General features: G+C 35.6%; 1 protein-coding gene across 4 annotated transcripts in view; it reads right to left on the bottom strand.

Annotated features, from left to right (window-relative positions):
* LOC104100661 (pre-mRNA-processing protein 40A) overlaps positions 1–13,469 on the bottom strand; it is a 31,686-nt gene extending 18,217 nt beyond the window's left edge. The window contains exons 1-7 of one of the 4 annotated variants that reach the window (XM_009607935.4): positions 13,329–13,469; positions 12,721–12,783; positions 11,587–11,652; positions 11,176–11,493; positions 10,898–11,095; positions 4,407–4,471; positions 4,134–4,203 (exon numbers count right to left, since the gene is read on the bottom strand). In XM_009607935.4, coding sequence (XP_009606230.1) covers positions 4,134–4,203; positions 4,407–4,471; positions 10,898–11,095; positions 11,176–11,493; positions 11,587–11,652; positions 12,721–12,753 — 750 coding nt within the window. In that variant the 5' untranslated portion in view covers positions 12,754–12,783; positions 13,329–13,469. The remainder of the gene's footprint in view (positions 1–4,133; positions 4,204–4,406; positions 4,472–10,897; positions 11,096–11,175; positions 11,494–11,586; positions 11,653–12,720; positions 12,784–13,328) is intronic. The other 3 variants (XM_009607936.3, XM_009607938.3, XM_009607937.4) reach the window with 3 other exon arrangements.
* Between the last annotated feature and the right edge of the window lie 812 nt (positions 13,470–14,281).

Here is a 14,281-nt window from a genome sequence, read left to right as displayed (position 1 = left end):
AGAACTGTACTGTCAATGGAGAAATGACAAATCCAAAGAAGCAGCCAACTTTGAAACTCAATTGAAGAAAACTGCTGGGGTGCTTAAAGTACAACTGTAGCACGTAATGTTAAAACAGCAACATCATCTGGCAAAAACAAATCACCATCTAATTCCAAGCTGGTTGGTTCAGCTACAGTTTAAATGTACATCTCAAACTAAAAGGGCAATAATGAACATCTGAATAGCATTAAAAGTCTCCCAACGTTCTTGTTCCAGGCACTAATGAACGAATAAACATGAGCAAGCCCAGTACTAATGAACTTAAAATTCAATTAGCAATAGGCAAGGCAGCCCTATATGATAGTGTAAACAATGACATAAAAAAGGTAGTTGTCATAGGCATATAAATTTACGTGATAATTAGTGAGGTAAATGCTACCAGGTGTGATATCACAATCTGCCAAATGCATGCAGCTTTTAAATACCTTGCCACAAATTTTGAATGATTCATCAGGAAAAGAATCAAATGAACTTGGTCTAACAACATAAAAGATACCCAAATATCTCACCAACGACAACTCTCTGTCGAACCTTTTTATCAAGAAACAAATTAAAAAAAACTTCTGTAACAATTATTTAGAGGAATATATTTACTAGTTGCAGAAAGAGGACATTTTGAGCAGAGGAAAGAAAGGGCACAAATTCAAAAAAATTGGATGAAATAAGCAAAAGAACTGTACTGTCAATGGAGAAATGACAAATCCAAAGAAGCAGCCAACTTTGAAACTCAATTGAAGAAAACTGCTGGGGTGCTTAAAGTACAACTGTAGCACGTAATGTTAAAACAGCAACATCATCTGGCAAAAACAAATCACCATCTAATTCCAAGCTGGTTGGTTCAGCTACAACTCTAGCACTTTATGTTAATCGCACCTTTTTTTAACATGAATTCAACCATTAATTGTACTTTTCAGTTGTGGCAATCAGTTTAGTATCAATCAAAAGATGATACTTCTTATCAAGTAGAAAAGGGTGTTTTAACCATTAAATGAAAGCCATACACCCGTAAAGATAGATGAAAGAAACACAAGGAAATTATTGCAAAATATTCCAAGACAAAAGCACATTCACTCCATGTAAAATTATATGTTTACTAGAGGATATGAGAACAGTAGTTCTACCTGTCAACTAGAAAGGTCATAAACATCAAGAGAAGATGTGAAATCACAAAGAACTGAAATAAACTGGCTCATTGAAGGGAAACCTTGTGTAACTGGTAAAGTTGTTGCCATGTGACTAGGAGGTCACGGGTTCAAGCCGTGGAAACAGCCTCTTGCAGAAATGTAGGGTAAGGTTGCGTACAATAGACCCTTGCGGTCCGGCCCTTCCCCGAACCCCACACATAGCTGGAGCTTAGTGCACCGGATTGGCCTTTTTTTATGAATGGTAATAATCAACAATGATCAGATTTCAGATCAAGAAGTAAAGGTTAATGAAGTACTTACGCATCTGAACCAACTTCGACAAAAAAAATCATGATCAAACTAAATTGTTCCCAGCTTACAGATCTGACAAATTCTATCTCGGATGAATTTGTTAGGTAAGGAAAGTTTTCCACATACGGAGAGGAAAGCACTAGGAAAAAAATCTAATATACACAACTAAAATCTCTGTCAGCATCTCTCGCTCCTTCTTCCCCCTTGTCACCCCCCCCCCCTCCCCGGGCCGTCTCTCTCCCCTGTGCCTTCTTAATTATCCTCAATTGGATGGCAACCTTCACACACTTTTTAGAGAGGTAAAGGTGTGCATCAAAATCTCCTCCAAATTGGAAGAGACAGTAGAGAGAAAATTTAGAGGATTAGATACCAAAAGAAGAGCAAGGTAACACATGGAGAGACAGGCATTGGAGACCAAAGAGAGGCTCACATAGCAGCAATCTTCACTTTCCTAGTGCTTTTAAGTCAATCAAGCAAGCAGGGGTGTTCACAAAAGTGGCAATACCACTCGTGAAGAAAATGGCTGGATGAGGAGAACCAACAACCAGGTTGGCAAATTGAAGTAAAATAGTACTTGAAAGAGAAGCCAATTACCTAATTAAGTCCATTAATATGAATGGAGACAAATAAATCTCCTGAGGGACATAAGTCAGGAAGATAAAGGAATTAGGGATGTCCAAAGTGTATTTTTGGATCTGATCAGGAAAATGGAAAGAAGTTCATGACAATTATCAAAATATTGAAAAGGAGCCAAGAAAGGACAAAGGACAACCAAATTCAGAGAATTGAGGTTAAGACACAAGAAAGGGTACAAAATTAGAAGGAATCCATAACGGAAGATTCTACAAAAAGAAATTGAGTTACATAGTTAACCTTGAATTGTGTAACAGATACCAGAAGGGTTTATAGAGGTCCTGTTTGCTCCACCCATTGCCTCAAAATTTTGGGTTGGATGCTTAACTTCTTTCAGTTAATAAGATGGCTCAACGGAAGGGTGACAATAGTAAACAATGTATTAGATGGAACACATTAAAACCTGCTCAGGATTCACTGGACAGCTTACCCTAACCCCGGAATGGATCTAAGAAGTTAGCATAGGGTTAGGATGAGAAAAGGACTGAGTATTAGGGTGAAATATAGCGGAAGGCCTAGAGCACCATTCCAATGTGCATTTTCTGGAGAATATGGCTTGAGAGGAACCACAGATGCTTTGAAGGGAAAGCAATCCATTTTTCCTTTTTCTGAAAGCTAGATCTGTTAATGCTTTGTTATTTTGGAGTGGATCTCAAACAGTAAATGAGTTGACATAACATTGACCTTATCAAAAAATGGCATATCATACTGAACATCCTAGAATATTTCCATCTTTAGAGGAGAAGAGTCCAACAACACTTCTGTACATGAATGCACCTTCTTGGTGCCTAATAAGAAGAGAAACTTTTGCTTATTTTACAAGAAAAAAGGAAAAATGAACTTAAATCTGTCCAAATGATATCAAAGATCCTAAATTCAAGTCTCACTGTCACCCATTACCAAAAAGTACACCCCTGTTCCTGGCTCAACAGAAACAGACCACCCAAAAGTGAGGGCTTGTTAAGACAGTAATTAATTAGTAGAAATGTATCCTCTCTAGCAACTTAAGCTTTGAGATAAGGCGAGTTACATAATTCAACATGGTATCAGAGCCAACATTTGGTAACATCATTATCACACTAGTAAGTTTACGTTGAAGTTCACGTGAGAAACCCAAAATCGTGTAACCGTGCGGGAGAGCGTTGATTAAATAGTTGTCTCACATGATATGCATGAGGGCTTCCAAAGGATTTTATAAAGCTCTTACGTTGGTCCAGCCTCTGTTTTAGGGTTTTGGGTTGGGTGCTTAAGTTCTTTCATAGAGATAGCTGCCTTATCTCCGCAGCAGAGTGATATCTCGAACCAAACCTTTTCATTTCGGAGCCTGGTCCTTTTACAGGGGTCAACAGTTGTTAAGCTAAGTCACATTTCACAAATTGGTTTTTCACTTGCCAGAAAGGGCAGAAGCATTCTGGTTATTACTTGAGGCTCATCTGCTGTGCTCCTCTTCACAAATTAAATTATCCAAACAAAAATAGATAAATCCAATCTATGACAACAGAAACTAGGAGAAGCTACTAAGAACAGGAGGGGAAAACAAACTTCTGCTGTGAAATTCCTCAATAAACATCAATGAATGTCAACAAGATAAGATAAAAGTCTGAGAATTTCCTGCTCAGTGAATACACAGAAATGGAGCTTCAGTTTTGACAGGAAATTTATAACAACCAACATGTATGACCAATTCCACATAATATCAAGTTAATAAATTGCAACATAAGATGGACTAACAAATTGTTGCCTGCCTTGAGAAAGTGAAAGCACCTTCACTTTGAGCACTAATCGCAGTTGTTTATATGCCCATGACTTGCCATGACATCTACAAACCAGTGGAAGAACATGCAAAGAAAAGTAGAATACACATAAAACGATTTTGAACTAGTTAACTTCTACAGCAGTTGTTAACATCCACAAAAAGGAAACAATATTGCAGATTTTGAGAAGCAAATGAAAAGCGCACTCTAATGAACTGTGCGTAAGACTTCAATAATCAAAGAAACAGCAATTAAGAGTACGACTAACCTCTAAAGTTGTCATCAGCTCCAAAGGCTTCTCCCAGCTTGATTGCTTTGTAATTTTATTGTAATAATATCTAAATAAGCCAACAAATTAATCAATCAGTCAACTATACATCTCAATCCCAAACTAAATAAGCCGGGAAGAAATGGAACCGTCGAAGAGCTATATCTTAGCACTGCAAGCAGCACAATTTGACTTCTGAGAGATGGTTAGGTAAAATGATTTAATTGATGAACGGCAAAGTCTTAAAAAAAGAATGCCAAAAATCCAACTCACCGTCTCCCATCAGCAGCTTCATACTCTTGCCAGTCAGACGCATTCTGCTGTGAAGCTGTGCCCGCCTAATCACAGTGCAATCGGTAAGGTAATAACAACAGGAAGACTAAAGCCAGTACAGATGTCAGCCACAGAGAGGGTCAAAGTTAAGTGCTTAGAAAGAGAATAGTTTAACTTCCAGTTATGGTATTGAAACTCCATTTGCAATTACAAGGTACAACAAACTTCGCAATGCATTAGAAAACCTTGCACAATCTTTTTTCATGGCAAACTACGTTATTTGAGATAATAAGATGAAACGATACATCCAACAACCATTACATTGCTCAATATCCAAGATACAGAAATGCTCTCCATGTTTGAGTAGACCCAGTGTTGTGAAGAGCGTGAAGCGAGGAAAGGCGACAAGCTCCTTTTCGCTTAAAGCGAGAAGCGAGAAGCGAAGAGCTCGCTTTTTTGAAGCGAAGCGGAATTTTTAAAAAAAAATAAAATAAATACTGCATAGACAACACAGGTAACTGTAAGCAAATGTTCAATACTTCAATGTAAAAACTAAAGAGTAGCATCAATTAAAGCACAAAATGAGCATCCTATTCTTCTACAAGATTAAATGAAACGAAAAAAATGGCAGCAAGTATACGGAAAAAATGGCAGTAACTGAAACGAAAAAAATTGGGCAGCATTTCGCTGCAATTTATCACTGAAATAGTGAAAGAAAAAGAAGAAGATGAAATGAAAGAGAAAAAGAACTGAAGGGAAAAAAAAATTGTCAGCACTTCGCTACTATTTTGGGACTGAAACAGTGAAAGGAGGAGGAGGATAGGAAGAAATCACATAACTGGGCTTGAACTTGATAAACTTTTTAAATTTTTAACGTTGGCAGCCCTTAATATGTAGAAGCGCTCGCTTCTATCGCTTTTACGCTTCTCGCTTTTTTTTGCAGAAGCGCTCGCTTTATTCAACCTGCTACGCTTCACATCACAGAAGCGCCCGAGGTCTCGCTTCGCGCTTTAAGCGCTGAAGCGAGCGTTTTTCACAACACTGAGTAGACCAAAATGACAAGACCTTTTTTACCTCCACGCAAAGCAGTAAAAGAAAATTCTGAAAGTCTTAGTATGCTTATGCTGCTACTGGACCCTTTTTTCTAATGTTCTTAGTTTTCTACTACTCCCTCAGTTTCAATTTGTTTGTCCTAGTTTGACTTGGCACAAAGTTTAATAAAGATAAAAGACTTTTGAAACTTATGACCTTAAACATGCCATAACATTTGTGTGGTTGTAAAGCTTTTGAAACTTGTGGTCTTAAACTAGTCATAGCATTTGTACGGTATAAATGCTTCCAATTAAGGAAATATAAGAATGTGCCAATCTTTTTGGAACGTACTAATAAGAAAATAGTGCTAATCTTTTTGAAACGGACTAATAAGAAAATAGTGTCAATCTTTTTGTCACAACTTATCTTTTCATAAATTTACAATTTTGGCAGGTGCAGGATTTGTTGATCTGATTTCGTGGTTACCTAATTTTTTAGCCAATTTTAGCTGATGGATTGTCAATTATTTATGCCCATTGTCTTCCAGATATGCGTTCTTTCATCATGAATCTAATGGACTCCTTATTTTGTCTGAACTCTAGACACGATAGTTTATTAGTAAGGAATATAACAAATATATGCTTCTTTCTAGGTTTAGCATTTTCGACTAATTGTGTATTTGGGATGCTCGAACATTTTAACCTTTTCTGCACCCAAAATTTTCCATCTTGGTTTATCTGCTTGTTTGCTTAATGTTTGTTTGTTTTTTCTTGTTGATTACCCCAAAAATAATTTAAGTGAGATTAACTTAAAAGTTTTTTCCAAACACAAAAGAATAGATAAAGCTTTGCAAAGAAATTATACAAAGCTAAAGATGGTCAAGGGTATAATAGTAACAAATATTTTTTACAAAAAATTACTACTCCCTCTGTTTCAATTTAGATGAGGTAGTTTGACTCGGCACGGAGTTTAAGAAAAAAGAAGAAGATTTTTAAAACTTGTGGTCTTAAAAGCTTAAGGGGTAAAAGCATTGTGGGGCCATGACATTTATATGGTTATAAAAGTTTCTCATTATGGATAAAATGAAGAGTTTAAAGTTGAATTATTTCCTTTTTAGTCTGTTCCAAAATAAAGGACACATTTCTAAAAAAAAATAATAATAAGAAATGTATCCTTTATTTTGGAACAGACTAAAAAGGAAAGTACTCATCTAATTTGAACGGAAGGAGTATATTTTAACTTATATGATGTGTACTATTTTTTAATACAACAAACCAAATATTCAAAAAGAAATAATCCCTACATAACAAATCCCTGCATAACCAATAATTACATAACTAATCCCTGCATAACTTATCTCTGAACCAAATGACCCCGTAGTGATCCTACAAGATATAAGGGGTTGATTGCTAAGTCGAATTACCTTACAATGACTAGACCTGACATTTATTTTCCTACGAATGTTATTCAATTTATGGATTCTCCTTGAAATAGTCATTGAGATGCAATAGTTTAAATTAAAATCAGCTTCAGGCAAAGAATTACTCTTTGAGCATCGAGCTATGAGTAGATCATTGAATATATGGACGATGATTGGGGGAATCACCTTCTAATAGATGTTCTGCTTCTAGATATTGTGTTTTAGTATGAGGTAATTTGATGGGTTGGAATGGAAGATTGCTCACTCTAATGCAGAAGCAGATTATCGAGCAATGGCTATAGCAACTTGTGAGCTAGTTTGTATCAAACAATGGCTCAAAGAATTAAACTTTGAAGAAATCAATTAGATAGAACTTATGTGTGATCATCAAGCGGCCCTTCAAATTGCGTCAAATATGGTAATCCATGAGAGGACTAAGCACATTGAGATTAAATATCACTTTATTAGAAAAAAGATACTCTCAGGAGATATTGTTATAAAATTTGTTAAGTCAAATAATTAGCTTGCAAATATTTACACCAAGTTCCTCACTACTCCTTGTATTAGTTGCATTTGTAACAACTTGGTACATATGACTTATATGCACCAGCTTGAGGGGGAGTATTAGTTAGTTAATGTCTATATAGAAGACTTAGGCCTCATTTGTTTTTTTAAGATTAAGACGTCTGAATCTGAATACATATCTGAATATCAAGATGTGCATTAAGATTAAGACATCTTAATCTAAATGAATACACATTTGAATATTAAGATGTGTTTTAAAATCTGAATACTAAATGATTAAGACTATTTTTTAAACATCTGAATATATAAAATGTATCTTTATTTAAAAATTAATAAATATAACAACAACATACCCAGTATTATCCCACACTGTGTGGTATGGGGAGAGTAGTGTGTACGCAGACCTCACCCCTAGGATAGAGAGGTTGTTTCCAATAGACTCTCGACTCAGAAAAGCATTAAAAATTAATAAACATAAATTCAAATAAAATACTAATTAATCTAATACTCTAATAATATATATATATATATATATATATATATATATATTTATTTTTTATTTTTTTTTTAATGTGGTAGTAGGTGGTGGTGATGGCTAACAGAGGTGCTTGCGAGTCCCGACCGGGGTGGTGGTTGGTGGTGATTTTGGTTGATAGTGGTGGTTCTGGGCAGTAGCTAGTGGTGATTGGTAGCGATAGCGCTTATGGTTGATGATGGTGGAGGTGGGTGTTGATAGTTAATAATTGTGGGGGTGGTGGTGGTTGTGACTGAGTAATGTGATGGTAGGTAGTGGTAGTATAATGGTGGGCGGTGCCGGCTATGATTATTGATGGTGATGGAGTGGTTAGTGGTGGTAGTTGAGATGGATGAGTGTGTGGTTATGGTTAAAGATGATGGTGGTGGGGGTGGGGGGAGTAGTGGTGGCGGCTATGATTGAGGATGGTGGTGGTGGTGGTGGTGGCAGTGGCGGTAGTTGATAATGGTAGGCGGTGCCAGCAGTTAGTAATGAATGTGGATGATAGCATCTTAATGAAATTAAGTCTTGGTTATATATCTTAATCATACATACCTTTTCAGACCCATTAAGTGGTTGTGAATTAAAAAGACACACACTTAATCAGTAAGATCTGAATGATTAAGATTCAGACTTTAAAAATAAACGCACTTAATATCTGATATATGAAAGATTAAGATTCAAACCTCCATTAAGTGCAAACAAATGAGGCCTTAGTGTCCACATTGGAAAAGATGTATTATGTACGGTATAAAATATAGGTATAAATAAGGCTCAATATAATACAAAAGCATTACGCATCTTAATAATACTTTCCCGTGCCTTTACTTTTCACATAAACTATTAGTTGAATGTTATTTTGTCGACGATATAATACCCCTTTATGTACTTTTGCCAGCTTTAACAAATACCATTATCTTACCAAAAAATTTAGAAACAACATTGTAGATGGCTATGGCCAGCACGAATAGAAAAGGTAAGTTTAAGGTGAAAAGGTGGGAAGGGGAAATGAGTGATTCAGATGCTACTACAAGCCTTCACCCCTGATGCTCTTATTTTGAGGAAGGGGTCACGGGTACATATAAGAAAATACAAAATATGGGATAAATATTACAACAACAAACCCAATATAATCTCACAAGTGGGGTGTGGGGAGGGTAGTAAGTAGGCAAACCTTACCCTATCGTGAAGGTAAAGAGGTTGTTTCCAATGGGATAAATACTCAAAGCTAAATTTTGGAAGCATATTATTTTCACGGCCACAAAACTCACTGATTGTGGTTCAATAACAACGTGGGCTTTTTATTTTTTCATAGTTGTGATTTAGTTTCCATGTCTTCAAATGATTATACATGTTAATATCCCACAATACTAGAAAATTTTCAAATAAGCATTAGTATCAAGCATGTTATATTTTTTTTTTTTGTTAAATACGATGGTATCCAAGCCAACTTGAAAAAACTACAATTATTCCACTAGGTACCAACTACCTCCTGCCTACCCGTGTAGGTACTAAGTAGCTCTGTCCCCACCAAGGCTTATACACATAAGAAAAAATACGACGGTATCAAGGCCAACCTAATGTTTTTCTCTATTGGAATCTGAGCCCTGGTCGGAAGGTTTGCATCCATTTAATTGATAATTGCCAACCAAGTCGAGCATGTACTAGACATAGAAACGGATTTTTGGAAACTATTGTTTCTGCTCCTTTTGGCAACTTTTGTCAGATTTGTTTCACAAGTGGTGCAATCCTCTTGTTATAAACAATGGCTTTCCCGCCAATGTCAGCCTGAATTAGTTCAGTCCTACTAAAGATGAGGACAATACAAACCACATACAAATAGATGGGACAGGGAAAAAAAACCAGTGATAGCATCTGCAATGCTTCATTCCGATTGATACGCATGCAATTGCGCACGAAGCTTTCTTCAAGAAAAAATCTCATCCTTGTCATTCAGGGTTGTTTTGCAACAATGTGCTTAACTTATCTATTATAAATCTCTTATTATCTAAATAATTTCATTGTCTTTAGTACGATACTTCACACTTCACATACTTGCACCTCTCACCTATCTCAATAACTTAATCTTGAAAGCTATAGGGTGGGGAACGGAAGAACAAAAACATTTTTACCACTAAAATTAAGTAACTAAAGAAACTTATTTACTTAAGCTTGTCACTTGCTAAGCATCTGCTCTAGAATACTGTCCAGTTAGGTATTTTACTCTTCTATTCTTATATACGACTCTAACAAGATTCCTCATGCTATATGCTAGGTCAATAAAATTCCCCAAAAAATGAGTTATGATCATAATGGAACTCTAAAGTCAGTTATACAGCAGTAGTTTTTAGTTTAGGCTGCCAATAATAGCATAGTTGCTTAGCTGTCCTTCCTCTTAAGTATTAAGTCTTGACTTTGAATAGGAAATCATACTTTGAAATCTCCTATCAAGTAACCACTGGAGGAATGCACAAAGATCTCATCTTATTCAGATTCAGCAATTGACACATCACTGAGCAGCGATACTAATAACAATATGATCGATGATAATAGGACTTATTAAAAGAAGTTATCAATGATAGTAGGTGTCCATCAGATTGCAGACGAAGACTCCTCCATTGCAAGTTTAACAAGGGGAAAAACATTAGCATGCGCATTTTTGGATGATTTGGCTACAAGTTCAAGACTGTTCCGGAAAAAAGATGATACTACCATTTAACATGCATGAAGATGCTGCATAGACATTTTCCACGTAAATCAATCGATATCCACAAACTGGCAACACCTTTTTGCTGCAAATATATACAAGATATACTAATATATAGATGACAGATCATAAACGAACATACAAACATAGCCAAGACCCTATGCTTACTTGAAAGAAAAGAACAGACAAACAGCGACATTTTGCAAGAATATGGTAATTCAGAGGCCCCAATTTTTGTTCTTAATTGAGTAATGTTGAAAAAAAAATCAAATCGCTATGGGAAACAAGCATACCGGAACGGATGGAGCTATAGCTGACAATTGCTGACTGGTCAGTAAAGTAGGGGCAGCCACTGGTGTGGTTTGACTTCCAGATGACAGCCAAGGTTGTCCCCCCGAAGGGAAAGGAGGAACATGCATTTGGGATGACGATTGAACCTGAGAGGGCATGTTCAGGCCACTTAGTGCCTGGGCAAAAGGAGGTGGTGCAAACTGAAAATAATCACTAACAATATAAAGAAGCCAAAAGTAGGCCAAGCCATAAGTTCAAGGAACCTTGTGCTATTTCTTACCGTATATGATGATGAGAATGGATTTCCAGCACCACTAACACCAGGCATGTGACTATTCAAAGGCGGAATGACTTGTTGAGGCTGTGGCATACTTGATTGGATAAATGGCATCTGAATTGCCTGAGATGAAAGTATACCATGGCCCGGCTGGCTGGGCCTTGGGGGAAACTGCTGCATTGGTTGAGAAAACTGGGGTATTTGACCATGACCAGGAGGCATTCCAGCATTTGGTGTTTGTCCAATAGGGCGATATTGTGGAGAGGCTGAAATTGATGAAGCAAAGGGCTGGCCTTGCTGTGTTGATACAGCAGGTCGAAACTGTGATATCAGACACACTCGTGATGCACTTAGGATAACAGTCTTGCAAGGAAACAGATAAAATATTTGCACAAAGCAAGTTCAATAGCATACTTGCATGGGAAATGATGAACCAAAACCTTGAGGTGGTGTGGATCCAACTGAAGGAGGCCAAAGAGGCTGTAAAATGAAATACCAAGATTTGAAGATTAAGACCTCCAAATAAAAATGATAAACATTTAGCTGCATGACTAGCATGTTAATCACAAAAGTTAGGGATGATATGCATTTAGAGCCCGTTTGGATTAGCTGATTGTAAATAGCTGATAAGCTTGTAGTGCTGAAAAGTTTTTTTAAATGCTGAAACTGATTTTTAAAATAAGCATTTACGTGTTTGGATAGAAGTGCTGAAACTGATAATAAGCAGATGATGTGTTTGATTAAAAAATGCTGATAAGCTATTCTTTTGTTAAAATGACTAAAATACCCTTGAATCTTTTTCAAAAGATTATAAATTAAAAATTTCTTTGTAAAGAAAAGAATTAATAACGAATATGGAATGAAGAGAAAGTTAAGAAATTTATTTTGGGAAAAGTATTTTGTGAATTAGAAAATATTATTAAGGATAAACTAGTAAAAGTGTTGGTCAAACTAAAAGTGCTTATAAGTTGAAAAGCCATAAGTTGGGGGTGACCGGCTTATGACTTGTGGCTGATTTTAGCTTATAAGCACTTGGCTTATAAGCACTTTGAGTGTTTACCAAACGCGTAGATAAGCCAAAAGGTGCTTATAAGCTAGTTTGACCAGCTTATAAGCTTAGCCAGTTTGACACCCTCTTAGTGGTATGTCAACCATCTAAAAATGTTACAGTAAACACAGAATTCCAGATAACCTTAAAACGGTAATATAAGACTTAAAATTAGTGAGCCACAATTTGGCAGGCAAAAATTGTTCTCAAGCTTACAATTGAGGACACAACTCTGCAACATTCCGCTGAATATGTTCAAGTTAAAAATATGTATTCCACTTTCATTTCTTTAATCGTCTTTTAGCAGAATCATCCACATTCTTCTCATTATTCTATTCTCATGCTTTTTGTTAGGCATGTTCTTTAAGTAACTCGTTTTGCCAGCAACACTAAATTAAAGTTCCCTTCCAGATGATGTGCAGCAATACATACTCTTTTTAGCAAAATAAGTTGCATACTAGATATTTCAACAACAAAGATAATACACCTAGAGAAATTACCTGTGGACCAGATGGCGGAGGATTACTGGCCATGTCTGCACATATATAACTATCCACAAAAAACTGCACATTACAAATACATGATTAGCAAAAGCAAATATCAACCCTCCCTCCGACCTAAAAGGACACGATTCGGAGTATTAAGGGTTAAATCATCTAATTTTTGGAGTAAGTTTGGACATTCATCTCAAATGTTTTAAAATAAAATTTACATATTCAAAAAGTAACATACTATAACTCTTTTTCTTCATTCGATATGGCTCCTACATCATACTATACCAACACGGCAACCCCCCCCCCAAACCCAACCCCACCCCCGGGAATCAATAGTGGACATTCTTGCATTTGTTTTTTATACAAAAAGTTTATAAATTAAAAAACAGAGGTCAAAAACAAAATTTATATAACTCGTCAATTCAGATACAACAAAAATTGCACCAAAGTGAATCGATGGTGATCTTAAAACTATTGTAAAGAAGAAAAAAAAAAAAGGAACAAAATTTGCAAAATCAGCAAATTGGTAACCAACTATGGACTTGTAGGGAATGTGAAAAAAAACTGACAATATAAGTTGGAGCAGGGATAGGAGATGGATATAAAGAATTTACCTGAAAGAAGATTCAGTAAAGCTGAGAAGAGATAGATTGAAGAGTGAGACTGCAAAAAACAAATATAAACCCTAGCGAGCGAATGAGTCGTGTTAACACCGGCGTGTCTCGGACCCAGTGCGTACAAGAAAGGAGGCCCCAAGTACTCGTCCTTATTCTTTTTCTCCTTTCTTATTTTCTTTGTTTTTCTTCCGTTGATTTAACTAGTTAAAGGGTACACTTCTTTTTTCTTCTTTTTTTTTTTTTTGGTAATAAAAGGGTACACTTCGTATATTTCACTAATGTATCATTTGCGTTTCATGATCTAACGCACCAACAATATGAATAATAAATTTATAATATTACTAAAAAAAAATTAAAATACGAAATAGAATTACTATATAAAAAAATAGACTAAAGAATAAAACATACTTATTTAATAATAAGAAAAGGCAAAATGAGGGAAAAAAGTAAAGTAATGATACGATATATAATAAAATTTAAGTAATAATCAAAATAAATATTGTATTTAAAGTAACAATACGATACAATACAATATATAACAACTATCCAAACAAGCTATAAGTATCAAACTTCAAAAATCATATAAATATTATTAGACTATAGATGTTTGATGTGTTATTCCTTTTCATTATTAAGTGTAATTTAAAAATATTACATATAAAAAAAAGATGAAGAGAGAATTGATACTTGAGTGGAAAAGTAATTAGTATATCAAAATATTTAATTTATAATTAAAGAAAATACTAAACCTTGACTAAACTTTGGTGTAAAATGAACCGCGTTTGATTCGTTTGCTTCTTTCTTATTTCATAGTGTGTTCATGTTTCTCCGCCTTCTCTCTAACTTTTAGAGGGAGAAAATACCTACTACTGTTTCATTTTATACACAACATATACCTCCAAATCACAACTTCCTAGATCTATTATCCATCATCAATAATTTCACCCTTG

Source organism: Nicotiana tomentosiformis, chromosome 11, assembly GCF_000390325.3.
Source record: "Nicotiana tomentosiformis chromosome 11, ASM39032v3, whole genome shotgun sequence".
NCBI lineage: Eukaryota > Viridiplantae > Streptophyta > Magnoliopsida > Solanales > Solanaceae > Nicotiana > Nicotiana tomentosiformis.
Note: the sequence above shows the minus strand (reverse complement) of the source record. Positions and strands in the feature narration are given on the sequence as shown.